Here is a 25,641-nt window from a genome sequence, read left to right as displayed (position 1 = left end):
GAGGGGTGGGGGGACTGGAATTTATAATGAGAGGCAGTGTGGTGCAATGGAAATAATTAGGAGATTTTTGCCATAGTCCAATGAAGAGGCAATGAGGTCCTGGGTTAGGGTGAAGGTTGCTTGAATGTGAGAGACATGCCAGAGGCAGAATCATCAGGACCTGGACACAGATTAGGTACAGACAGTGCTGGAGGGGAAGAAGCAAAGAATGAGTCTATCGCTGTGAACTTGGGTGATTCGAAGGCAGTAGAACCTTCCCTGATCACCCAAAATGAAAATGAATCTTCTTTTCATGGGCATCTGAGAAGTGGAAAGAGTGCAACCCCCTGCAGCTTAACCCTGGCTCAGCTGATGTCAGCTCTGTCATCTGGGGCAGACCACTGTAATTCTTTGGGCTCCATTTTTCTGGAGTCCATTGGACTTGCCTTAGTCCCTTACTAGCTGTGTGGTCCTGGCCTAATCGCTTAACCAATGTCTGCCTCAGTTTCCTCATCTGTAAAATGTAGATAATAGTGGCACTTATGTCTCAGGGTTGTTGTCAGGATCAAATGAAATGATATTTGTAAAGTGCTTGGCAAACTTTAGAACATTATATAAATTCTAGACTTCATCGTCATCATCATCATCATTATTTTATTTCATTCTCTAAGAACAGGGATAGGACCTGTGATTTCATTAACATTGGGAATGCCTAGATGAGGAGACTCTCTCCACCATGCAGGTTAACAAGTTTTTGACAACTTAGAGACTTAGGGAATTTACATAGTTCACAGTGTGTCTAAGGGACTTGTCCAGGGTCACACGGACATGACAGTTAGAAGCAGACCTTGATTCCAGGTCTTCCTACCTTTAAGGCCAGTATTCTCTCCATCATACCACTCTCCTTTTCATTCATTCCTATAGTATTACTGATGTTCTATTCCTTGGCTACTTTCACTTCTCTCTCTCTTTTTTTAAAATCATGCTTCTATGACACTTCAAGGTTTACAAAAGCACTTTTCTTGCAAAAATTTCATGAAGTAACCAGTGCAACTATTATTATCCCCATCCCCCTTTCCCCCCATCAAGCATATTTCCATTAAGTGAGCGAGATCCTTGGGCTGATTCTGGACATTTGGAAGCTTTTCTTTGAACCTGGCCCTCCCCTGTATGGTTCAGTGACACTGAGAAACTGAGGTTCCCCCAGGCTCTGACTTGCCCGAAGTTAGAGAGGTCAGGTGGCAGAACTGGGGTTTGAACCTCTTCTTTTTTTCTTCCTGGCCAGATGCATGCAGAGTTTCTGAAGTTCCAATAACATGGGGTGGTTGAGGTCCTGAGAGGTGGTTGGGCACAGCTCGCCCAAAGTCAGTTCAGGAAACATGATCCATTGGCTCTTCTGGGGCGAAAGTCTGGGTGCTCCTGAAGATCAGCACTTCTCCCAGGAAAACCCCCACAGAAACATACCACCAGAATTGTCCTGCATTGCTCTTGGCTTTTGTTTTTTGCTTCCCACCCCCTCCCCTCTGTTAGTGCTGGAGAGCTGGCTCTGCCTCCTGCCTCCTTGTCCTATTGGTCTTTGGGGGTGGTACCCAGAGCCCTCTCGACAGTGAAGGGCCCAGACAGGGGCTCAGCATGATGCAGACATCTTTGGAACCAGCAGGCAGAGAGAATCTGTCCTCACCTCACTCTGGGCACACTGTGCTGTGGCTCTGCCCTTGGTGCCACCGGGGGGAGGATCAGGTTCAAAGAGGAGCCTCCAAATGTTCAGAATCAGCCCAATGACCTCATCCACTTGAAGGAAACCCACTTGATGAATTTCTTTTTTCCTGGAGTTGCCTAATTGTCCCAGCGGTCTTCACCACACAGCTCAGCCCCTTATGTCTTACACAGACATTGTATCCTGATCTAATATAGAATGCTGCCCTGTGCATAGGATGACAGATTTAAAACTGCAATGAAACTGTGTTAGGATCTGGGGTTGTTGGGCCATCTCTTAAATTCCAGATGTCCCAACATATAATGTATTGAACAAAAGTCCCTGAGTAAGTGTTAATCCATTTGCGTGCTTTAGAGCAAGGAATTTTAATATGCGGGTTACATAACCTCGAAAAAAAACATATTTGTATAATTATTTACATATTATAATATATTGTTATAATTATTTCATTAGAATTGTACTACTACTTCTACTACTACTAACTATAACCACTAAAATAACTGTAATAATAACAGCTAGTATTTATATAATGGTTTAAAGTCTGACAAGTGCTTCTACAAATTTTATCTCATTTTAATCCTGGGTAATACAATATATTTTATTTTATGCATTTATAAACATCCTGAGAAGAGGGACCATAGGTTTCACCAGACTGTTAAAGAGGTCCATGACTTACAAAAAAGGGTTTAGGAACCCCTGCTTTAGAGTTTGGAGAGACTAGCCTCAAAAGAATTGAGTTAAATAAGAAATTCAGTCCACACAGAAACCAGATATAGAACAACACCTTATACCGTATGCCAAGGTAAGTTCCAAATGACTACCTGACTTAAGTCATTACATAAGTAAATTAGGAGATATGGAAAACTTCACTTGTCAGATCCATGGATTAGGGAAGACTTCGTGGCCAAACAAGGGCATTATGGGATATAAAATGGGTGATTTTGATTATGTTACATTTTAATTATTGTGTGCAAACAAAAACCAATGCAGTCGAGATTAGAAGGAAAGCAAGAAACTGGGAAAAACATTTTTTAAGTTTCTCTGATAAAGGCCTCATTTCTCAAATATATAGAGAACTTTGTCAAATTTATAAGAATTTGAGTCATTCCTCCCAATTGATAAATGGTCAAAGGATATGAACAGTTTTCAGAAGAAAAAATCAAAGCTATCTATAGTTATATGAAAAAATGCTCCACATCACTATTAGAGAAATGCAAATTAAAACAAATCTGAGGTATTACCTCACACCTATCAGATTGGATAATATTACAGAAAAGGAAAATGACAAATGTTGGAGGGGATGTGGAAAAATTGGGACACTAATGCACTGTTGGTGGAATTGAGAACTAATCCAACTATTTTGGAGAACAACTTGGAAATATGCCCAAAGAGCTATAAAACTATGCATAACTTTTGACCCAGCCATACCACTACTACTAAGTTTGTATCCCTAAAAGGCCAAAGAAAAGGAAAAGGATCTATATGTACAAAAACATTCATAGCAGCTCTTTTGTGGTGGCAAAAAAGATTTGGAAATTGAGAGAATGCTCATTAAAAATTCAGAAATCGAGGGGATGGCTGAACAAATTACAGCATATGATTGCAATGGAGTACTATTGTACTATATGAAATGATGAACAGAATGCTTTAAGAAAAACCTGGAAAGGGGGCAGGTAGGTGGTGCAGTGGATAAAGCACCGGACCTGAAGTCAGGAGGACCTGAGTTCAAATCTGAACTCAGACCAAACACTTGACACTAGCTGTGTGACCCTGGGCAAGTCACTTAACCCCAATTGCCTAAAAACAAACAAACAAACAAGAAAAACCTGGAAAGACTTACATGAACTGATGCAAAGTGAAGTGAGCAGAACCAGGATAAGACTGGACATAGTAACAGTAATATTGTACAATGATCAATTGTAAATGACTTAGCCATTCTGAGCAATACAATGATCTAAGACTATTCTGAAGGATTTATGGTGAAAAATCCTATCCACCTCCAAAGAAAGAACTGAAGAAGTCTGAATGCAGATTAAAGCACACTTAAAACTTTTTTTGTCTGTGTTTTGCAACCTGGCTAATAGGGAAATATGTTTTGCATGATTTCGCATGCATAATCTGTATCAAATTGGTTGCTTTCTCAAGGAGAGGGGAGGAGAGAGAGGAAGGGAGAGAATTTGGAACTCAGAATTAAAAAAAAATGTTAAAAAAATTTTACATGTAATTAAGAAAAAAATAATACGAGAGAGATTAAAAAAGAAAAAAAAAGAAATTCCAGTCACAGGCCTACTTTGGCACCTTTGATCTTAGTAGGAGTCCATTGTACAGGGGGAGTTTCTCAGAAGCCCAGCAAGGCCATGAAGAACATGTGTTGCATCTCTAGGGGCACACGCCCAAAGTCAGTCACGGACTGGATGAAATTCTCACTTCCCTTTTCCCTTTTGCCCTCTCAAGTAGTTATTACACTCAAAAATACAAGAGCGGAGGTGTAGGACACCTTGCTCCCCCCCCCCAATCACTATCCTAGAGCTCCAAAACAACAAAGGGAACTCCGTTTACCTCTGCGTTTGAATAGTGGGTGGTATCTGCCCTACAGCATCCCTTTAGGATTTGAATTTCAACACTTCAGGCCTAAGGGTCAAGTCAATAAATACAGCTAACTGAGCCCCCTACCAAACCTGACCACTTACTCTTCCCTGCCTCTGCTGTGGACTTTTCCTTTCCCTCCATCTGGAATGTCTTTATCCCTCGCCATCTGACAAAGTCTTACTCATCCTTTAAGGATGAATTTTGAAATGTCCTCCTTTTGGGAAGCCCTTCCTGAGTCTTCTCATTCTGCTGCCCCTCTACCTGGAAGAGATTTCTCTCTGTGCTCCTACAAATTTTATTATGGCACTTCTCACAGATGACTTTGTATTGCAGTTATTTGTTTCTGTGTCTTTTTTTTTTTTGGTGAGGCAATTGAGGTTAAGTGACTTTCCCAGAGTCACACAGCTAATGAGTGTTATGTGTCTGAGGCCAGATCCAAACTTGGGTCCTCCTGATTCCAGGGCCGGTGCTTTACCCACTGTGCCACCTAGCTGCCCCCTGTTTATGTGTCTTGTCCTGCCTCTGAGATAGTAGACTATAAACTCTTTGAAAGCAGGGGCCATATCTTATACTTCTCTTAGATACTCCATCCCCTGCTGTGCCCAGAACAGGTTAATGAGCATAATACGCCATAAGATCATATATCTAGAACTGGTAAGAAATTTATGGCCCTGGAGTCCAACCTCTTCATTTCACAGATGAGGAAAAGGAGATTAAGTGACAGTCACACAGCCAATGAACGTCAAATTGACTTGAGCCCAACTCTACTTGGATTTCATCTTCAGCACTCTATCACTATGCTGGGGCTCAAAAACACTATTGAAGTGAACAGACTTTTCAAGCCCACCTATATGGTCCTTGGTTTCCCTAAGACAGGCATTAGGAATATTTTGGCTCAGGAATATTCTTAAACTGTGCGACTCCTCCTGACAGCAGATCTCTCCCAAACTCCTTGAAGGGTCTCTGAGGGTCTTGTAGTGGCTTCCCTGCTTTCCAGATGCGCCACTGTTGGGAAGTGATTTGGGCTGGCAATTTTTTTTTTTGTTTCCATCTTCAGGATGAGTCATAGCAGAGAAATTAGTAACAGAGAAAGCCGGGGCTGTCTGGCCATAATTAGTACCAGCTGGCAGGTGTGGCTGAGGGCTAGAAGAGTAGGTAGTGTGGAGAATGACATGGTGGGAGGTGGGAGGGGGGAGGGGAGATGGAGTCCGACCTATTGAAACACTTATTAGTGAAGCTCATCTATCCAGACCTGAGACTGAAGAGTTCATGCTACTTGGCTCTTCCGGAGCAAGGACTTTCGTTAATCTCGCTTTGCATCTTTGCACAGCACCTGGCACATAATAGGCACTTAATAAATGTTCATCAACTGACAGGTAAGAGGAATATTTTTTCCTTCAGCTTCCTCAAGTATTGGATACTAGTCCAGGTTAATTTCCTGGTGCCATGGCCATGACTGGGGGAGCTCATAAGAAGTAGATTTCATGTGGGACAAGACCTTGGGGATCAGTTAGTCCATTCTCCTCACTTTAGAGATGACCAAACAGATCCAGAGAGGTCCTGGCCTAAGGTCCTGAAGAAGATTCTTATTAGGGCCCAGGTCCTCTGACTCCAAACCCAGGGAACTTCCTGCTAATTGGACGTATCCCCTGAAATTCTGTCTGTCCCTGGGGGAGGCACACATTTGTAGCTCACATAATGATATGTGTACAAGTAATTAAAGCTATGCTAAATAGTAGGGGACAAGGCATGGATAAGGAGACTTCCTCTACCGATGAAGGCTGGTACATTTTCTTAGATAGCTGTCTAAAGCATGGAGAGGTTGACTTGCCTAGGATGTCATAGCTGATACATGTCAGAAGGAAGTCTTCCTGGCTCCCAAGACTGGCTTTCCATCTGCTATATCATGATGCCTCCTATCAAATGCTAATTCAATTAAATTTAATTCTCTATTTATTGAGCACCTGCTATGTGCCACACATTGTTCCAGGCACTGAGAATATAATAATAAAAATGAAACAATCAAGTAGCTTACATTCTACTGGTGGGGGTGGGTCAGCAGACAACATGTACACAGATAAGAAAGTACAAAAATATATGAAGTAAATACAAAATTGTTTGAATGTGTGTCCAGGAAAGCACTAAAAAACTGGGGAAATCAGGAAAGGCTTCTTGTAGGAGGTGATACTGGAGATGAATCCTGAAGGGAGCTACCAAAGAATAGAAAACAAATATTATACAGAGTGTGATGGAGAGGCACACGGTGCTTGTGAGTAGGCTGTGGCATCTAACAAAGGAGGAATTTCAAAGAATTGGAGTAAAGGAGGTCATTAGGGAACTATTAAAAGAAAAAGATGGGCTGGTCTTGTGAAAATAGTTTGAAAAGACAGGTGGACCTAGTGCTCCGTTGGTGTCCCAGACATATCAGGAGAAAGAGAGAAGGCCCCAGCACTTTGGGTGGACCCTCTGTGGCACACTTATAGGAGAACATGGAGAAGAGTTACCCAGGATGGGTAGGCATGGACCTGCTACGACCTGTGTCTTTGGAGAGAATATCCAAGTCACTGAAATTACAGATCTGATAACAATAACTGGCATTTCTGGGGCAGTTCTAAGGTTTACAAAGAAATCATGAGCTGAGTTCAAATCTGGCCTCAGACCAAACACTTGACACTTGCCAGCTGTGTGACCCTTAACCTCAAATGGAGATGATTGGTGTCGGGGAATGTTTTTAAGATGGAGAAGCCAAGCTTTGGCTTTGTTGGCCAGCAGATATGGAGAACATTGGAGGGACAGTGCAAAGCCTGTCTCAAAAGAAAGGAAATCTCACAGGAGCCTATTTCTACCACCACAGAAGGGTTGACAGGAATGTAATGGTCTGGTTGGAATATTGTGGGCCAGTAGATGGTATTGATCTGGTAAGATTGTTGCAGTCTTGAGGGAAGGATTGTCATGGGCCCAAACTGTATTTGTAAGGATGCCTGAGAATAAAAGTTTTGCAGCATTTCTTAGGTGAGCTTTGGGCAGTGTTCCATTTGACCTGGGGAAGTATGAGTGATAAAGTCTTGTTTCTCATGCTGGTTCAGGGTTACATATCTGGATTGACCAGGACCAGACCAAGTTTAGACATATGTATAAGGACTGGGGCCTGGACTAGGTAGGAACTGCACCTCCTTGAATCAATCAGAGCCATTATGTAAGAGACTGGTCATATATACCCTTGGCAGTTTTCTCAAAGGGAGAAGCTATCCCAGAATGTTGAGGAGGTAGGGGAGAGACCTGGGGTTCTGCGAATCTAAATTCTAGGTTGCAGCAAGAATGAAGCAAAAGGAAGATTGAGCTATGGCAGAAAAGGGAAGTATTAATCAGGGAAAATCATTAGCTCCATAGGCATCACAGAGAGACAGATCCACTTCAGAGAGGAGAGCTTAGGCTTAGGGAAGACCCAAGAAAAGGTCAGCTCTTTCCCCAACCTACCTTCCTCCTGCTTGTCTATCCACAAACGCTATGATATAATCTGTTGTTTTATTACCCCATGTTTCCAGTACGCTGAATTTTGCTTTAATCGCAAAGATGCCAGGGATTAATTAACTAAAGACAGATGTAAATGTAAGGCTAGGCAGAAAGCCCAATATATCTACTTTGATATGAGAAATTTTCCTCACTGAGGGCCTCAGTGCCATTGTGACTGAACTCAGAGCTTTTTATCTAAAATAAATTCCTTAAAGAAGAGGGAAGCAAGTAGACCTTGGAGACCTCTTTATTGCTCCTGTGGCTTAAAATGAGTTAATTATTGTAATAGGGTGTTACGAATGTCTAACATTAATAACTGTTGCTTGGGAAAACTTCCTTTGCCTTTCCACTAAAGGCTCCCCTGTGCTCTGGACCCAGGTACCCATTCTAGATTAGATTCAGTACATGGGGGTGGGGAACTTTCTGGCAGTGTGGTAGAACTGAACACTTATAAGAGGGCCAGATTCCTTTTTCTCACATTCTTCTAACCTCCCCTTCCCACCTTCTCACCCTCCAATCTCCACCTCCACCATGCCCTGGGGAAAAATTGTAGAAGGCTTAATTTTTTGGCTCCTGTCTAAGGCCCCTCTAAAGGAGGGAGAAGTACAATAAGAATTAGGGACAGGGACTGATTTCCTACATACACAAAAATGGCTAAATATGACACATGTGCATGTTGAAGGGAAGATGAAATGGGATTTAGTAACTTAACTCATAACTACTGTTATATTCCCCAGGGAGGATTATGCTGAAACCTCAATCAGAACGAACATAAAGCAATCTGTGGGATTTTTTGAATAGGCTCTGCACTGTCCCTTTAGTGTCCTCCATATCTGCTGGCCAACAAAGCCAAAGTTTGGCTTCTCCATCGTAGAAACATTCCCTGCCACCAATCATCTCCATCTGATGGATGTAGGACCTCAGTCCCTCTCAAACTCCCAAGGTCTTCTCTAAGCCTGTACATACCTATCTTGATACTGGCCATCTCCCATGGCTGGGATGAGCTCCATTCTTGTTTCTGACTCATGGAGTCATCTTTCTTTAAGACACAGCTCAAATACCATCTGCTACACAAAGCCTTTCCTGGTCTCTCAACTACTAATGCCCTCCTCAACCTGCTTTATATTTAATGGCTTTTATATGTTTGTATTAATAAAATTTCTATTTATGCTGTGTTCCTCTTGAGCATCTAAATTCCTTGCTAGTAGGGATGGTGTCACCCAACACAGTGCCTGTCACGTAATAGGCTCTTTTTAACTGATTGATTTTTGCTCACCTATTCTAACAAAACAGGGGGAGGGTGTCTTAGAACAGAAGTGTCCTGAGATCTAGTCTTAGGTGTGGCTATATAGGACATATGTTGTAGCTGCCATTGGCTAAGATGTATGCCACTTCTGCTCAGACTAGGAAAAAAGGACATTGCTCCATCTTCTCAAAAGTGTATGATGTGTGCTGCCCACGCAGGTTATGGTGTCCATATGATTTGTCCAAATATGGCTGGTAAGGAGGCATGAATAAGTATCTCTGGAATCTTGGCCATTCCTTTCCAAGAGAGACTTTGATTCTTGCCTGGAGGGGAGCAGAAAGGGTTCTGAGTCTGGCCACTCAGTTCTCCTCTGAGAGAAGGGGTGTCAGATTAGAAATATAACTATTTGTCCCCTTAAATATTGCTAGAGGTGCTAAGTGGCACAGTGGATAGAGTGCCAGGACTGAACTCAGGAATACTTATCTTTTTGAGTTCAAATCTGGCTTGAGACACTTACTAGCTGTGTGACCCTGGGCACACTTAATCCTGTTTGCCTCAGTTGCCAGGTGTGTAAAATGAGCTGGAGAAGGAAATGGCAAACCACTCCAGTATCTTTGCCAAGAAAACCCTAAATGGGGCCACAAAGAATTAGACACAACTGAATGACAAAATATTGCTGGCCTAGAGATATGATTTATTTTTTAAGGTTCGAAAGCAAAAGACCGCTACCTTCCCTGGTCACTGTCTCTTAAAGGTGGAAAGCACCCAAAGCTTGCACCTTCAGACTTGACTCCTTCCCACCAAATGCTTATTACACATGGTAAACAGTGAATAGAGAATAAACTCATTTAAATAGATAGCAAGAAGAAATTAGAGTTCTGCAGATTAGAAAATCTCAGAAAATATAAGTGAATGAACTTTTCTTTTTTCCTGAGAGTGAGCTATCTCAGCTTCTCCAAGAGACAGGCCCCAATCTCACTCAAATGGAATTTCCTCTAAGGAGTATCTAGGAAGGCAAGCTGGAAATAGGGACATGTTGAGAATCCAGCTTTTCCTACATGCCTGCTTCATCCAAAGTCTTTTCTTTCTTTCCATGGGTCTCTTCCTGAAGAGAGTCTGCAAGCTCTCTTGAAGAAGGAATGAAGAACTTTCCTCCTCTCTAAAATTTTTGCATCAATTCTGATGGGATGCTAATAATGGACCCCTATAAGGCCCTGGACTTTCCCACGTGGTCCAGGTCTCTGAAGGTCACCTGGGGCACTAGGTTAATAATCCTTTCAACTGCCCTTTCATTGTGGCCCTCTTTGTCTGTCCCTGGCCTCACCCTAGACCCCTACTACTTAATCCCATCTAGACCCCTTCTCGGTTATCTCCCAGTCATCCCAAGCTATTGGCCACACTATAAAAAAGGTCAATCTTGTCCATCAAATTGCTCAGATTCCTTAAGAGTCTGGCCCACTTGTCAATAAGAGCCTCACAAATAGTGCAGGTTCTTAAAAGTCCTGCCTGCTTCTATTGGTGCAACAATAAACCTTTTCTCTGACAATGAAGGTTTAAGTCGAATTCTTTCGAGGCAGGACTCGCACCTTTTGCCCTTGAATTTCAGGGTTCCCAGCACTTCTAGACTGCAACAATTCTATCCCTCACGGGATCACACAGACTGGTAACATCATTCTCTCCATCAATCTGGAATCACAACCTAGGACTGTCCACCTCCCACCAGCTTAGGTAGAATTTGTGTTACACAATGAGCTCTACTGAAAGGGACCTCACTTGCCCCCAGAGAGGAGTCAAAGGTAGAAAAACCAGAGATGGAGTCACTTCTTTAATTATCACCTTTCTCTGCTCCCTGACTAATAAGAGGATATTCACACAACTCAAGAGTACAGGATTCTCACCTTTCTGAGGCTCACATAGTCAAAAGAATCATGCTTTCTTATCCCCAGAGCTCCTGAGGCTAAGGGCAGGTCAGGCCCTGTCTGACACTCTCCCCTGGCCTCCCCCTTACAGATGGAAATCTGGAGAGATGTCTTTGGGTTTTTCTCCCTGAGTGGGAAGCACTGGCATAATAAGGAGATATTTCTCTGTGTAGGCTCTGTGCCTTGGGGCCTTTCTCCACAAGGCAGCTTATAGGTGATAAGCACTCTGCTTCTAAAGAGGAGAGGCTTTTATCTAGACAAACCAACATTCTAGATGGATAAAGCCCTTTATGCCCTTACAAGTGGCTGAAATCACATCTTGATATGATTCTTAACTGGTATTTCTGTTCCCTATCTCCCAGGTCTGGATGTCAGTGGGAATGAAGCCCAATGGCCCAAATGAAAAAAGCTAACAAGAGGAGAAAAGGAATAAGCCAGTCACAGGAGGCTCCCACACACTGAGTTCTCCGTATTTCCCATCTGTTGTCGCCACTCATTACTTGGACCCAGACAGAAAAGGATATGAGCAAGGAGGCAGCATGGGATGGTGAAGCCTCCCTGGTTTTGGAGTCAGAAGAATTGGATTCCAGTCCCAGCTTTGCCACTAACTGTGTGAACAAGAGTAGGTGAATCCCAGTCTCGAGGCTTCAGTTTTCACTTCTGTGGAGTGAGAGGGGAAGATGCTCTTTTTGGTCCTTTCCAGCTTTTGTGTTCTGTGAGTCACAGATCTTATTCTGAAATGCAGGATCTGTAACACAAAAGCCAAAGGGCCCCTTTCTCTCAGTTCCAGAAGGCTTTTTTTTTCCTCATGGGGGCCTGGCTTCTTTAGGAAATGAAACATTTGTATTTAGAGACACAAGAGAGAAAGTCTTCCATTCACCCTCTCTTACTCATTCATCAACCTTTTCCCTAGCCTTCTTGTTCCAGACACTTTGAATCCTGGAATCAATCCTTGTTTTACTGCATAGCTGTAGGCTTCACACGCAAGCTGACCTGTGGGATTTTCAGAGCAATGATTCCATTTATTTAGTGCGTAGAAGTTATTGCTAAGGCAGCCACTTGGCCCAGTCTTCTCATTTGATGCAACTCTACTGTTCTATATTTGTTATTTCCCTTTTTATACCACTTTACTAGCAATCCCACCCAATGAGCATTTATTAAAGCACCTAAAACGTGCAAGGTGTGTAGTACTAGATGTTGATATACAAAGGATATACAAAGACAAACTAAGAACTGAGAACTAAGAACTGCCTTAAAGAACTATACATCCCGGTGAGTGGATGGGTACTGGCTCTGTGATATTCTTGTTACCGGGAGGAACTAACTCTTCCAATGCAGGTTGGCACCTTTTCTGCAACCTAAAGAATAAGAGATTAAATGAGTTATCCAGGACCAGAGAGCCAACATGTGGGATGGGTGGAACTTGAATTCAAATCTTCCTGATTTTAAGGCCATTACCTATCTACTATGCTACAATGTCTGTCTGTCAAGGAACTTATATTCTACTCATTGAATACAACATATAAACAAATTTTAGAAATTTGCAGATCTAGAACTGAAAGGGACATTAGAGGCCATTTAGTCTGAACTCCTAATTTTACAGATAAAAACCCTGTGAGAGATTAAGAGACTTGTCCAAGACCATATAAGTAGCAAACATCAGAAGTAGAATTTGATGGGAACATAGCCCAAATTTAACATAATATTCAAAGTCTAGAAATAGGCTGGAAAAATGAGCAAACAACAATAAGAAAAAAAAGCCTGGCCATAAAAGACTAGGGAAGACCAAGACATATACGCAGAAGAAGACAACAATGTGAAAACAGCTGCAAAAAAAGCCTCAAAGAAAAAAGTAATTGGACCCAAGCCCAACCAGAATTCCTGGAAGAGTTAAAGAAAGAGATAAGAGTGGTAGAGGAAAAATTGGGAAAGAAATGAGAATAATGTAAGAAAATTATGAAAATATAACAGTTTTATAAAAGAGGCACAAAAAATACTGAAGAAGACAATGCCTTAAAAAACAGAATTGACCTAATGATAAAAGAGGCACAAAAATTCACTGAAAAAAACTCCTTAAGAAGCAGAATAGTTCAAATGGAAAAGGTGGTACAAAAATTCATTGAAGAAAAGAACTCCTTAAAAAGCAGAATTGGCTAAATGGAAAAAGAGGTTAAAAGCTCACTGAAGAAAATAATTCCTTAAAAATTAGAATTGAGCAAGTGTAAGCTAATGACTCCATGAGACATCAACAAACAATGAAACAAAGTCAAAAGAATAAAAAAAAATAGAAGAAAATGTGAACTATCACATTGAAAAACAACTGACCTGGAAAATAGACCAAGGAGAGACAATTTAAGAATTATTAGACTACCTGAAAGCCATGATAAAAAAGCGTCTTCACATCACATTTCCAGAAATATTCCAGGAAAACTGCCTAAATATTTTAGAACCAGAGGGTAAAATAGAAATGGAAAGAATCCACTGATCATCTCCTGAAAGAAATCCTAAAATGAAAAGTCCTAGGAATATTATAGCCAAATTCCCGAGCTCCCAGGTCAAAAAGAAAATACTTCAAGCAACCAGAAAGAAACAATTTAAATATTGTAGAACCACAGTCTTTTAGCTTTAGCTAGTCTTTAGCAGCTTCTACATTAAAGGTGGGCTTGGAGTATGACATTCTGGAAGGCAAAGGAACTAGGATTACAACCAAGAACCACCTACCCAGCAAAACTGAGTGTAATCCTTCAGGGGAAAAATAAATATTTAATGAAATAGAGGACTTTCAAGCATTCCTGATGAAAAGACCAGAGTTGAATAGAAAATTTGATTCAGACACAAGACTGAAGAGAAGCATAAAAAGGTAAACATGAAAGAGTAATCATAAGGGACTTGATGAGGTTAAACTGTTAACATTCCTTTATAAGGAGATGATACATGTAACCCTTAAGAACTTTATCATTATTAGGGCAGTTAAATGGAATTTATATAGACAGAGAGCACGGGTGTTAGTTGATTATGTTGGAATGATGTCCAAAAAAAAAAAATGAAGAGAGGAAGGGGTGCACTGGGAGAAAGGGGAAGGGAGAGGTAGAATGAGGAAAATTTTCTCACATAAAAGAGGCATGCATAAAATAGTTTTTACAATGGAGGGAGAAATGAGGGACAATGTTTGAACCTTACTTATTAGAATGGGTTCAAACAAGGAAGAAAATACACATACACAGAGTTGTGTATAGAAATGTAATTTAGCCAATAGGGAAATAGGAAAGGAAGAGGATAAGATAAAGGTGTGTGTAGGGGGATGATAAAGGGGAGGGAAGATTAAGGGAGAGAGAGAAAGAGAGAGAGAGAGAGAGAGAGAGAGAGAGAGAGAGAGAGAGAGAGAGAGAGAGAGAGAGAGAGAGAGAGAAACAGAACATAATGGGATGCAGGGAAATGTACAGTAATCATAACTATGAATGTGAATTGGATGATTTCACCCATAAAACAGAAACAGAGGAATAGATTAGAAACCAGAATCCAACAATATGTTGTTTATAAAAGACACACTTGAAACAGAAAGACATACAGAGTTAAAATAACGGGCTGGAGCAGAATCTCATGCACTTGAGCTGAAATAAAAAAGTCAGGGGTAGCAGTCATGATCTCAGGCAAAACAAAAGCAAAGACAGACCCAATTAAAAGAGATAATCAGGGAAACTACATTTTGCTAAAAGGTACCATAGATAATGAAGTTATTTCAAAAAACTTAAAGCAAGTTTCTCTGATAAAGACCTCATTTCTAGGTATATTTCTAAGTGTATTTCTAAGTAAGTATACTAAGTATAGAACTGAATCAAATACATTAAAAATAAGAGCCATTCTCCAATTGATAAATGGTCAAAAGCAGTTTTCAGAAGAAGAAATCAAAGCTATCTATAGTCATATGAAAAATACTCTAAATGACTATTGATGAGAGAAATGCAAATGAAAACAACTCTGAGGTATTACCTCCACCTATCAGAAATGACAAATATTGAAATGAGTAAGGGGAAAATAGGTACACTAATGAATTGTTGGTGGAATAGTGAACTGGTCCAACCATTTTACAGAACAATTTGGAACTATGCCCAAAGGGCGATAAAACTGTGCATGCTCTTTGACCCAGTAATACCACTACTAGGTTTGTGTACAAAGAGATAAAAGAAAAAGAAAAAGGATACATACAAAAATATTTATAGCAGCTTTATTTCTGGTGGCAAAGAATTGCAAATTGAGGAGATGTTCATCAATTGGGGAATGACTGAACAAGTTTTAGTATATGATTGTAATGGAATACTATGGTGCTGTAGAAATGATGAGGCGGTGGTTTCAGAAAAACATGGCAAAACATATATGAACTGATGCAAAGTGAAGAGAGAAGAACTAGGAGATCATTGTGCACACGAACAGCAAAGTAATGATGATCAACTGTGAAAGACTTAGCCACTCTGATTAATACAATGATCCAAGATAATTCCAAAGGACTCATGACGAAAAAAAAAATGCTATCCACCTCCAGAGAGAGAACTGATGAACTCTAAGTGCAAATTGAAGCATAATTTTGTCACTTTATTTTTCTTCCTTTTTTTGTAACATGGAAGTGTGTTTTGCATGATTTCACACATATAATTAATATCATATTTCTTGCCTTCTCAGTGGATGGGGGAGGGGGTTGAAGAGAGGAAGAGAATTTGGAACTCAAAATTTAAAAAGAAAAGAATGTTAAGAATAATAAACAAAAAAAACTGAAGGAAAAATTCTCATTCTAAAGCAGATTCTTTGATTTACAAAAGGGTTCATTTAAAGGTCTAATACAGTTATAATAGGATTCAAATGGCAAAAATACACCACATGTACAGCTATGCATGCATATGCATGTATTTAATTCAATTCAAGATGTATTTATTAAGTAACTACTGTATGCAAAGCACTGTCAGGCATTGGGGATATATATATATATATGTATGTGTGTGTGTGTATGTGCATATAAAAATGTGTGTATCCATACATACGTGTGTGTGTGTGTGTGTGTGTATACTATATATACTTACAATCTAATGGCAGTAGTGGTGGAGTGAGTGGGAGTGCTATAATTTGTACATAGATAAATAAAAGTGAGACAGCTTGATAAAGTGAAGAGAAATGGATTTAAGAGTTAGAAAGAACTGGGTTCAAATTCTGCCTTTGACACAATTGCTCTGTGTCCTCAGGCAAATCATTTCATGTTTTTTGGGCCTCGGGCAACTCTCTAAGACTTGTCTACTAAGCCATATTTGGATTTAGATCAGGAAACTTTGGCTCAATGGAAGGTAATTTGAAGAAGTAGAAAGTAGTAACGCCTTAGGGTTGGGGATCAAGAAATGCTTACCAGAGGAGGTGGCATCTGAGTCAATTCATGAAAGAAGATAAAGATTCTATAAAGCCAAGCAGAGGAAACCAGTCCACTACAGGCAGAGAGCAAAGGTCATGCAGATATAGAGATCAAAGGCTCATAGATCTAGACCTAGAAGTGACTTTAGAGACCATCTAATCCAGTCCCTTCGTTTGTTCAGATGAAGAACTGAGGACCCCTGAAGTTAAGTGACTTGCCCAAGGTCATGCAGAGCTGGGACTCAAGTCCTCATTCTAAATCCATTCTAAATCTCTTACAGAGATGGGATCTTGAACTCATGGAGCAGCCAGTAGAACTGTGTGCCTGAAATTTTTAAAACGTGAAGAGGAGTAATGGAAACCTGAAAGGTTGATTGGAGCTAGATGGTGGAAAGCCTTTCCTATGTTTGTCCTACAGGCAATGGGGAGCCACAGAAGATCTTTGATCAGGAGAGTGACATGATCAGACTTTATCTTAGGAAGATTATTTTGTGGAAGGTGGATTAGTAAGAATAGCTAGCATTTATGTAGCACACCAGATATTCTATAAATATTATCTCATTTGATCCTCACAATAATTCTGTGAGGTAGGTGCTATTAGCCCTATTTCACAGCTGAAGAAACTAAGGCAAACTAAGGCTAAGTGACTTGCCCAAGGTGACAGTTATTAGGTGTCTGAGGCTGGATTTGAACTCAGGTCTTCTTGAGTGTAGGCCCAGAGCTCCACCATCTCTGAAGTGATTCACCACTATACCACCTAGCTACTTTGGAGCTAATTGGAGATGGGACATCCTGGAATTGGGAGACTAAATAAAAAGGCTATTGTAATAGCCAGTGGGAGAGGTGATGAGGTTTGAGCTAGGGTTGTGGCCTGTGAATGGAGAGAAGGCAGTGATGCTGTGGGGTAGAATTCATGCATTTAACCATCCATGTATTTGTTAGAAGGAAAAGCTGTCATTAATGGTTTTTGGCAAACTTGAAATTGCATTTGCAGAAAGCTTTTCCTAAAAAGTAATTACAATTATGAATGGCTTTGGCTGTTACAATGTTACATTATTAATTTCATTTAATATACTCTGCCTTCTACTACCATTCATTCATATTTAATGAAGAGCCTTGGTAGTCAAGAAGGAAACCGCCACTGCAGTATTGATGAAATTGTCTGGGACCATTCATTGTCCTTAGACTTCTGTGTTCCAGTGTGTACTTCCTTCAACCACAGTAACCTTGCTGAGAATTTGACTGTATTACTCAACACAACTTGACTGGATTTGAATACTGGTCTTCCTGACTCCAGTTCCAGAGCTCTGTCCACTGCACTACTTAATCCTCCACACTCTTCACTATTAAAAGGAAAATTTTTTGTTCAGGTTTTCTCCCTGATTAATGAGGCAAAACTCAGCACAGAGAGAAGTAAAAGAAGTTTGTTAAAATATGTCAAACTAGCAACAGGCTGATCACTAGAGACCAGCAAAGGATTTAAGATGGAGCCAGATTTTATTGATAACTTCTGTAATGAGATAAAGAAAATTCTGATAGGTCCACATCATAAAATAAAAAAAGGCATGGGCCATTGCACCTCAGTTCTTCCCCAATTGCCTACATGTGATACTTGTCAGGTAAGGGTACCAACTTCACAGGTAGGAGTATGTGCTAAGTAGTAAGTAACACAAAAGCCACAGACTATGAGACTATGCCTCCCCCAATGCTGATTTACAAGGAGGATTGAGAATAATAAATCACTGAGTCAGGTTAACTTTCAATACTACCACAGAGACTCGTCCAGGGAAACTTTGAAGGAGGATGACTTTACAACACTCTTGACTGTGATGACTTCCACCTTTGGTGAAAGTATAAGAAAAGCATGGTTTCTCTCTTCTTTCTATACTTTGAAGGATCCTGACCAGCAGTCAGCTTGCCAAGTCCAGGAGAGCTTGTCTTTGTCTCTAGGACCATCATCTCTCACTTCTTCCTAAATCTGCATGATCATAAACCCCCATCTCTTAAGGCAGGAGTCTCCTGGGACACCCCCCCTCCCCGCCATGCCTGAGCAAGCTTGACTCTTTGGGTTTAAGGAGAGCTGCAGCTGCTCTATAATTACCTGGCCTGTTTCTTCTGCTCCTATCATTTTCTCTTGATACTCCGTCTTAGTACCTTCTCACCTCTTTGCCATTTACTCCATCTCTATGAACTCCAGATTCTAAGAACGGGTTTATTTACAAGAAGTACAAACTTAGAAATATAGTTTCAGGGGAAGGTAATCTAGAAATACAAGATATCTACCCAGACCCAAACCTGTTCTTTCTACCGTAATCCTTAATGAACCTCTCTAGGTTAGGAATCCCCCTACCTTCTCCAGCTCCCATGGATAACCTCATGCCCCAGACAAGAATCTTTCCTCTCAGAATTCATCTGAATTGATTTGGACGCTCTTATGCCTGGGGCCTCAGGAGCAAGATCTTGGATTTGTTCCTTCCAACTGCACTCCCACTCCCAGCCAATCAGGATGTCTCCTGATTAGAAGATGAGAAAGGAAGGTAAGTAAAAAGTAGATGAGGAATTGGGATTCACCTCTATAGTTACACAGCCACTCAGCTAAATAATACCATAGGACAGTATTATTGTCATGTCAAAAATGAGAATAATTTGACCTCATGCACAGTCATGCAAACTCAAAGTTTGCAGCAGGCATCCTCTTCTTGGCAGGCATATTTTCCCCTCCATTCCTTCCTGCTCTGTATATGTCTTTCTTTGCCCCCAGATTCATATCCTGTTTTCTATTCTCAGCACCTGGCTTTCTGCTGATTGATGGCTAATCCCTTCTGAAACCTGAGTTAGGGTTATGGTTTTTTAATAAATTATCTGACAAGAGCATAAATGTCTCCTCTCTCAAGAACATTTGGAGTTTTAATAGAAAATCTGAGAAGATTGAAAATCCTTAGAGATCCAGTGGAATAAAATGGAAATGATAGTCCTCCTACCCCTCAATAAAATTAGGCTCAGTGCATTGATTGGCTACAGGCCTCCATCATAAGTATAATAGCAAAGCTTTAGGTTAGGACAGAAGGCTACGGTAGATACAGGTGATAAGCAGATACCTATGGCTATGTTACCAAAACCTCTTCTTATTCTTTCACCTGAAGTTATATTTATTTTAATAGTAGTAGTAACTATTATTATTATTCCCATTTTATACATGATGAAACTGAGTATCAGAGTAGTTACTGAATTTGCTCAAAGTCACACAGTACATAATGGAGCTGGGACCCTATAGCAATCAATCAATCAATTAATAAACATTTATGAAGTGCCTACTTTTTGCCAGGCCTTGTGCTAAGTGCTGTTCAACAACCTGTTTATGTCCATGTGCATTTGTCCCTCTGGAAGAGAGAGTGCCCACTGTGAATACGGGCTCTGTAATGCCTGTGCTAATTAATTAAATATGCTAGAGCTTCCCTTTTTCACAGGGGAACCAGACAACGGAGTGGCACAACAGCTAGCCAGTCAGGAGGACTTCTGAAGCTCAGGGCTGCTTGACATACCAATGATCCTTTGTGAGTAAATTTTAGCTCAACTCAGAGATGTCCGAAACTGCTGAAACCAGTTTTGAGCAGCTCAGAAAGAGCAGTAAACATCTTCCTTTCTGACTTCTCTGAAGAACAACAAACATCCTGCTCTCTGATATCTTCTCCTTAGACTCCCACTTCCCTGACTTCCTGATCTGTTGTGTTTCTCCCTTAACCGCCACTTAGCATATATACCCTAAATATATATAAATAGCTCACTTTTTCCCAACTCCCTTTTGAGCAGCTGAGAACTTTGTCTCTCTGCTCCAGCTTGTAAGTGTCTTTTCAGGTGATAAATGCTTTTATAATCTTTGTAAACTATGATTGGACTTTGGCTCATTCCAATTCCCCCTTTTCAGATGTAGAATTTCTACTGTTTGAGCAGTTCACAAGAATTTTTATTTTGTCACCAGACATGGGAGGTGGGAAGGTACCAAAGACTAGTGAACCAGGAGTCAGAAGACCTGAAGGTGAGTCCCACTCCATTATGTGCTGTGTGACTTTGAGAAAAGTCAGTAACTACTGTGATACTCAGTTTCATCATGTATAAAATGGGAATAATAACAGTTACTACTACTATTAAAATAAATATAATAATTACTTACTCCAATGTTTAAAACTACATTTTATTGGTATATTTTCTTTCCATATCACATACATTTTCCAACATGTCTCCCTCCCCTCTCAGAAAGCCATCTCTTAGAGCAAATAATACAAAACAGAGGGGAAAGTTTTGGCAGAATTAAAGTATAAAAAGGCCTAATATTATAGAAAGTGTTCCATCCCCATAATCCTCAAACTTTGCAAAAAAGGGGAAGAGCTATGTTCTTAGAGCTCTTCTTTGTGGTGAAATTTGTTCATTATAATTTCATGAAATTCACTTTAAATTGTTATTTCCATTTACATCATTGTAGTCATTATGCATATTGCTTTTCTGACTTTGTTTACTTCACTCTGCATTAATTCACATAAATCTTCCTATGCTTCTCTGATGCATTCTTCAAATTCATTGTTTCTTTCAGTCCAGCAATATTCTACTACATCCATGTACCACAAATTAGCCATTTCCCAATAGACAGTCATCTAATTTGTTTCCAGTTCTTTGCTACTATAAAAAAAAAGTGTTGCTATCATAATAGCTAGCATTTGTATAGTGCTTTAGGGTTTGCAAAGAGCTTTCCATGTTATTTTATTTGATCCTCACAACAACCGTTGGAGGTAAGTGCTATTATTACCCTCATTTTGCAGGTGGAGATACAACTGAGAGAGGTTACTTACTCACCCAGGGTCATCCAGTGCTTGAGGAAAATAGTAAGTGTAGAAGGTGGGATTTGAACTCAGGTTTCCCTAAGTTCAACACGCTATGCAATGTTCCACTCAGCTGCTCATAAAAATATTTTGGTATATATGGGGGCCTTCTTTTTACCATTGATCTTCCCGGAATATGTTATGATCCAAATCAAGGTAAACTGAGGCACAAAATTTTTGAGCATGATCAATTGATTGACAAAGCATGAATTTACCAATAAACAGAGTCTCAGCCTCCTCAAAAAAGTGAAGACCCCACAAAGGAGAGAGACAGCTCTCTTTTATGGACAAAAGGGGGAGCATCATCATAGATGGGGAAAATAGTATGTTGGGTTATGTGGCATCATAGGTGTGAGAAACAATATGGTTGACTGGAAATTGAGAATGAAGGGGTAGCAACAACCCTTCCTTCCATCCTGTTGTCAAGAAATGTTCATTGTTTGAGTTCACTTGCAAGGATAGTTTAGCAGTAGTGGACCACACTACCTTGGATAACAGACCAGACTCCCTGCATCCACCTGCATATTTCAAGGATAAGAGATTTCCTTGAGGCAAGAATAGAATTGTGATCAGCAGGAGAACTGAACTTCTAAGCTTAACCCAGAGACAATGAGTGATTTACAGGAAAGTCAAATTTCCAAACTGAACTCTGAGACAAATGAAACATAACTTAGACAATTACAAAAATGTCTACAGTGATATAGAATGAAATCAATTACAAAATAGAATCAATTTGATTTTCCCAATTTCAGGTGTATTTATAGCAGTGGAATCTGTAGGTCAAAACATAGTGATATTTCAATCATCCTCTATGTATGGTTCCAAATTTGTTTCCAGAACATACCTCCTATTTTTTTTTATTCCCAGTATTCTTCTGGTAATGTTATCTGGTTGTGAATCATGGAAGATCATGACCTCTAAAAACCCACACCTGCTCGTTGCTCAAAGGGCAATGGAGAAATGCATAATAGGCACCAGCAGGCTGTAGCACAAAACTCTGCTGATGTGGGTGTAAGAGAGCACATAAAAGGTATTTTCCATGAAATGAGAGATGCACATAAAATGTTTTTCAACTCTAAACTCTTTCTATAAATGTAAGCTATGTATCTACTTCACCATTCTGCCCAGCACCCGTATTGGCTGAACTGCCCAGAATCCTTTCCCCCAAATACCCTAGGCTTCTGACTCCCAAAGCATGGAGTTATTATATTTGGGGAGATATAAATTTGATCTGTGACATAGTCAAATCTGGGTAAAAATAAGATATATTATCACAGGATTCCACTGTGCACCCTTCAGAAAGTACTTACACAGTGAAGCAAAGGAAGTTTATGGACCTCAGGAAAAAAAAAACACAACCCAACAACAACAAACCCCTTTTCAGACAACACACACACTGATCCCTGGTTTTACCTACTTGCTTTAGCTGATATTATCAAGCTGTGAAAACTCATGATTTTCCCAGTAGTCAACATTTTATGCACAAATACAGGTTTCCATGAATACTTACAGGCAATAAAGAACTGTACTTGCCTCCCTCTGACTCTTCTTAGCAGAGCTAGGGGTCTATGGATGTGGAGCACTGCTTATAATGGCAGACTTTCCCCATGTGTTTAGTTTTACTGAACTGTTCCCTGCCCTGGCCCCTATCTCTTTTTATTTTTTTATTATTAGAGATAGCTTTTTGGGAGGAGGAGAGAAGAGGGACAAGATGGGGAAAGTAGGTGATATAAAAATGAAATCTATCAATGAAAATCAATTAAAATGTACTTTTAAGGATCTGTCTTGATAACAATAAAGTATAAAAATTTATGCATATATATTTATAAAATGTCAAATAATTGGAGGCTGGTGGATCTCTTGAGCTTGGGAGCTCTTAGCTGCAGTAGGGATGAAATGGATTTGGTGTCCACACTGTCTGGGACACCTGACCCCACCCTGAGTCCAGACTGGCTCACAAGACACTTCTAGGCTTATTCCACACCATCCTTCTCCCCATGGCAGTGTAGTGGAATGCCCAGTATAGGAGATTCTCATTCAGGTTGGATTATTGAATAGATTTGATCAACACCTATCAAGGACCTATTATGTTCAAGTTACAGAGACAAAGATGAAACAATCTCTGTCTTCATAGAGCTTACATTCCGCTGGAGAGGCTATAAACAAGTACACAAGTGAATAAAGTGTCGGGACTACAGGGATTAGGCCTGTGATGTCACTGGCACACAGAATTCCCAGATGGGGAAGATCCTTTTACCAATTCAGGTCATCACTTTCTCTGCAACTTATAAAGGTCTTAGAGAGTTTCCTAGAGTACTGAGTAGTTATGACCTACCCAAGGTGACATAATAGTATGAGTTAGAGGTAGGGCTTCCTGGTTCTGACGCTAGCTCTCTAGCCATTATGCCAAGCTGCCTCAATAAATACAAAGTAATGCCAGGTTATTTCAAGAGGGCCAGAGGGCTAATAACTAGAGGTAGCAGAAAAAAGCCTTGACCTGACTCAAGCTGGTTGCTTGATTTGGACTCAAGATCAGAACATAATTATACACTCATTGACCATCTAACATTTGACAATCAGGAAGGAAGTGAGCATTTACTAATCATGGCTAGGCACTGTGTTAAGTGCTTTCCTAATATTATTTCATTTGATCCTCACAACAACCCCGGCAGGTAGGTGCTGTTATTAGACCCATTTTACAGTTAAGGAAATTGAAACAGACAGAGGTTAAATGACTTACCCAGTGTCTGAGGCCAGATTTGGCCTCGGGTCTTCCTGAATACAAGCCCAATGGTCTACCCACTGAACCACCTAGCTGCTTCAAATAAGTTTGCTTAACTATATCACAGAAAATACCCTTTTTTTTTCTTTTAGGAGAAAATACCTTCAGTAAGGATACAGCATTGGTTCAGTTAGGTATAGCTTTGTTGTCTCCTCATTGGCCACCATGGCACTCCTGGCCAGCAGGGTATACGGGCTCAAGGGGTGCCCAGCTTCTTGTGCCCTGAATTGGCTTTTAGATTTAGACAACTAGGAAATGACATCAAAATATTAGCTTTAGCTTCCTAGGTCAATTAAATCTCAAGAACAGTTTTTGTGCCTTTTTTTTTGTTGTTGTAGAGTAAACTGGGTTAGATTTTGCTCTTACTACACGAAGGATTCTGTGAGGTGGACATGAGGAGACAGTGCATTCCAGACAGGGGGACCTGCTTTATACACTCAGTGTTCCATAACTGGAAGGAGTCTCAGATGACCGTCTAGTCCAACCTTCTCCTTTCCACAGATGATATAATTAAGTTTAAGTGATGTACCTGAGGTTATACAGGTAGTACCAGGTAGAAGAACCAGGATGTGAATTCTAGCCTCTGGCTCAAAACTCAGTACCTTTTCGGCTACTACCACATTGCCTATCACTCATGCGAAGGCAACAAAGATGAAAGATAGAACGTTATATACGGGGAAGAGCAGCAAGTGAGTTTGATTGGAATGAAGAATCCAAGAAGGGGAATATTATGAACTCGTTGTTGTTGTTTGTCCTTTCTTGAAGAGGGTCATGACATTGAGAGAGTGACGTCATGACTTGTAAGTGAATTGGATTCCAGTTAGGCAGGCTATTCAAAGCAGTCAGCCTCACTCTTCCCTGGAACCATCTGGGTCTAGTGGCAAGATATAGATAGGACAACTGGAGATGGCCCCAGTGCAGTGGGAGACCTTGGCCTTTTTAAGTTCAGGTCTTTCCCAGGTTTCAGTTTGTCTGAGACAATGTTTATTCAGTGATTAAGGCGAGGTAAGAAATGAGGCAAAAAATGACCTCTTTTACTTAGTCAAAAAAGAAATCAGTCTGGGAGGGGAAGACCGTCAGGGTTTCTGGCCAAAACAGAAACAATTGCTATTTCATTCACTCTGAGCATCAGAACCCAAACAATGACCAAGCCCTCAAGAAAGAAGGACAAATAACAACCTGTGAGTAGTAGTAGCTGCCCCACTGGGAACCCAGTTGGCCAGTTCCAGTTGGGTAACACAACTCCTTCTTTCCCTCCTTCCCTCCTTCCTTCCTTCCTTCCTTCCTCCCTTCCTCCCTCTCTCTCCTTTCCTTCCTTCCTTCCTTCCTTCCTTCCTTCCTTCCTTCCTTCCTTCCTTCCTTCCTTCCTTCCTCCCTTCCTCCCTCCCTCTCTCCTTTCCTTCCTTCCTTCCTTCCTTCCTTCCTTCCTTCCTTCCTTCCTTCTTCCTTCCTTCCTTCCTTCCTCCCTCTCTCCTTTCCTTCCTTCCTTCCTTCCTTCCTTCCTTCCTTCCTTCTTTCCTTCCTTCCTTCCTTCCTTCCTTCCTTCCTTCCTTCCTTCCTTCCTCTTCCTTCCTTCCTTCCTTCCTTCCTTCCTTCCTTCCTTCCTTCCTTCCTTCCTTCCTTCCTTCCTC

The 25,641-nt window shown here is 40.6% G+C and overlaps 1 protein-coding gene across 1 annotated transcript in view; it reads left to right on the top strand.

The window, feature by feature from the left end:
• The window catches only part of RAD18 (RAD18 E3 ubiquitin protein ligase), a 179,026-nt gene extending 163,294 nt beyond the window's left edge, over positions 1–15,732 (top strand). The window contains exon 14 of the mRNA XM_020973790.2: positions 11,326–15,732. Within this exon, the coding sequence (XP_020829449.1) occupies positions 11,326–11,366 (41 nt within the window). The 3' untranslated portion in view covers positions 11,367–15,732. The remainder of the gene's footprint in view (positions 1–11,325) is intronic.
• Positions 15,733–25,641: the final 9,909 nt, after the last annotated feature.

The sequence above is a fragment of the Phascolarctos cinereus genome, unplaced genomic scaffold (assembly GCF_003287225.1).
Source record: "Phascolarctos cinereus isolate Bilbo 61053 unplaced genomic scaffold, phaCin_HiC Scaffold_4;HRSCAF=312, whole genome shotgun sequence".
Classification (NCBI taxonomy): domain Eukaryota; kingdom Metazoa; phylum Chordata; class Mammalia; order Diprotodontia; family Phascolarctidae; genus Phascolarctos; species Phascolarctos cinereus.
This window is presented reverse-complemented; position numbering and strand designations above follow the sequence as displayed.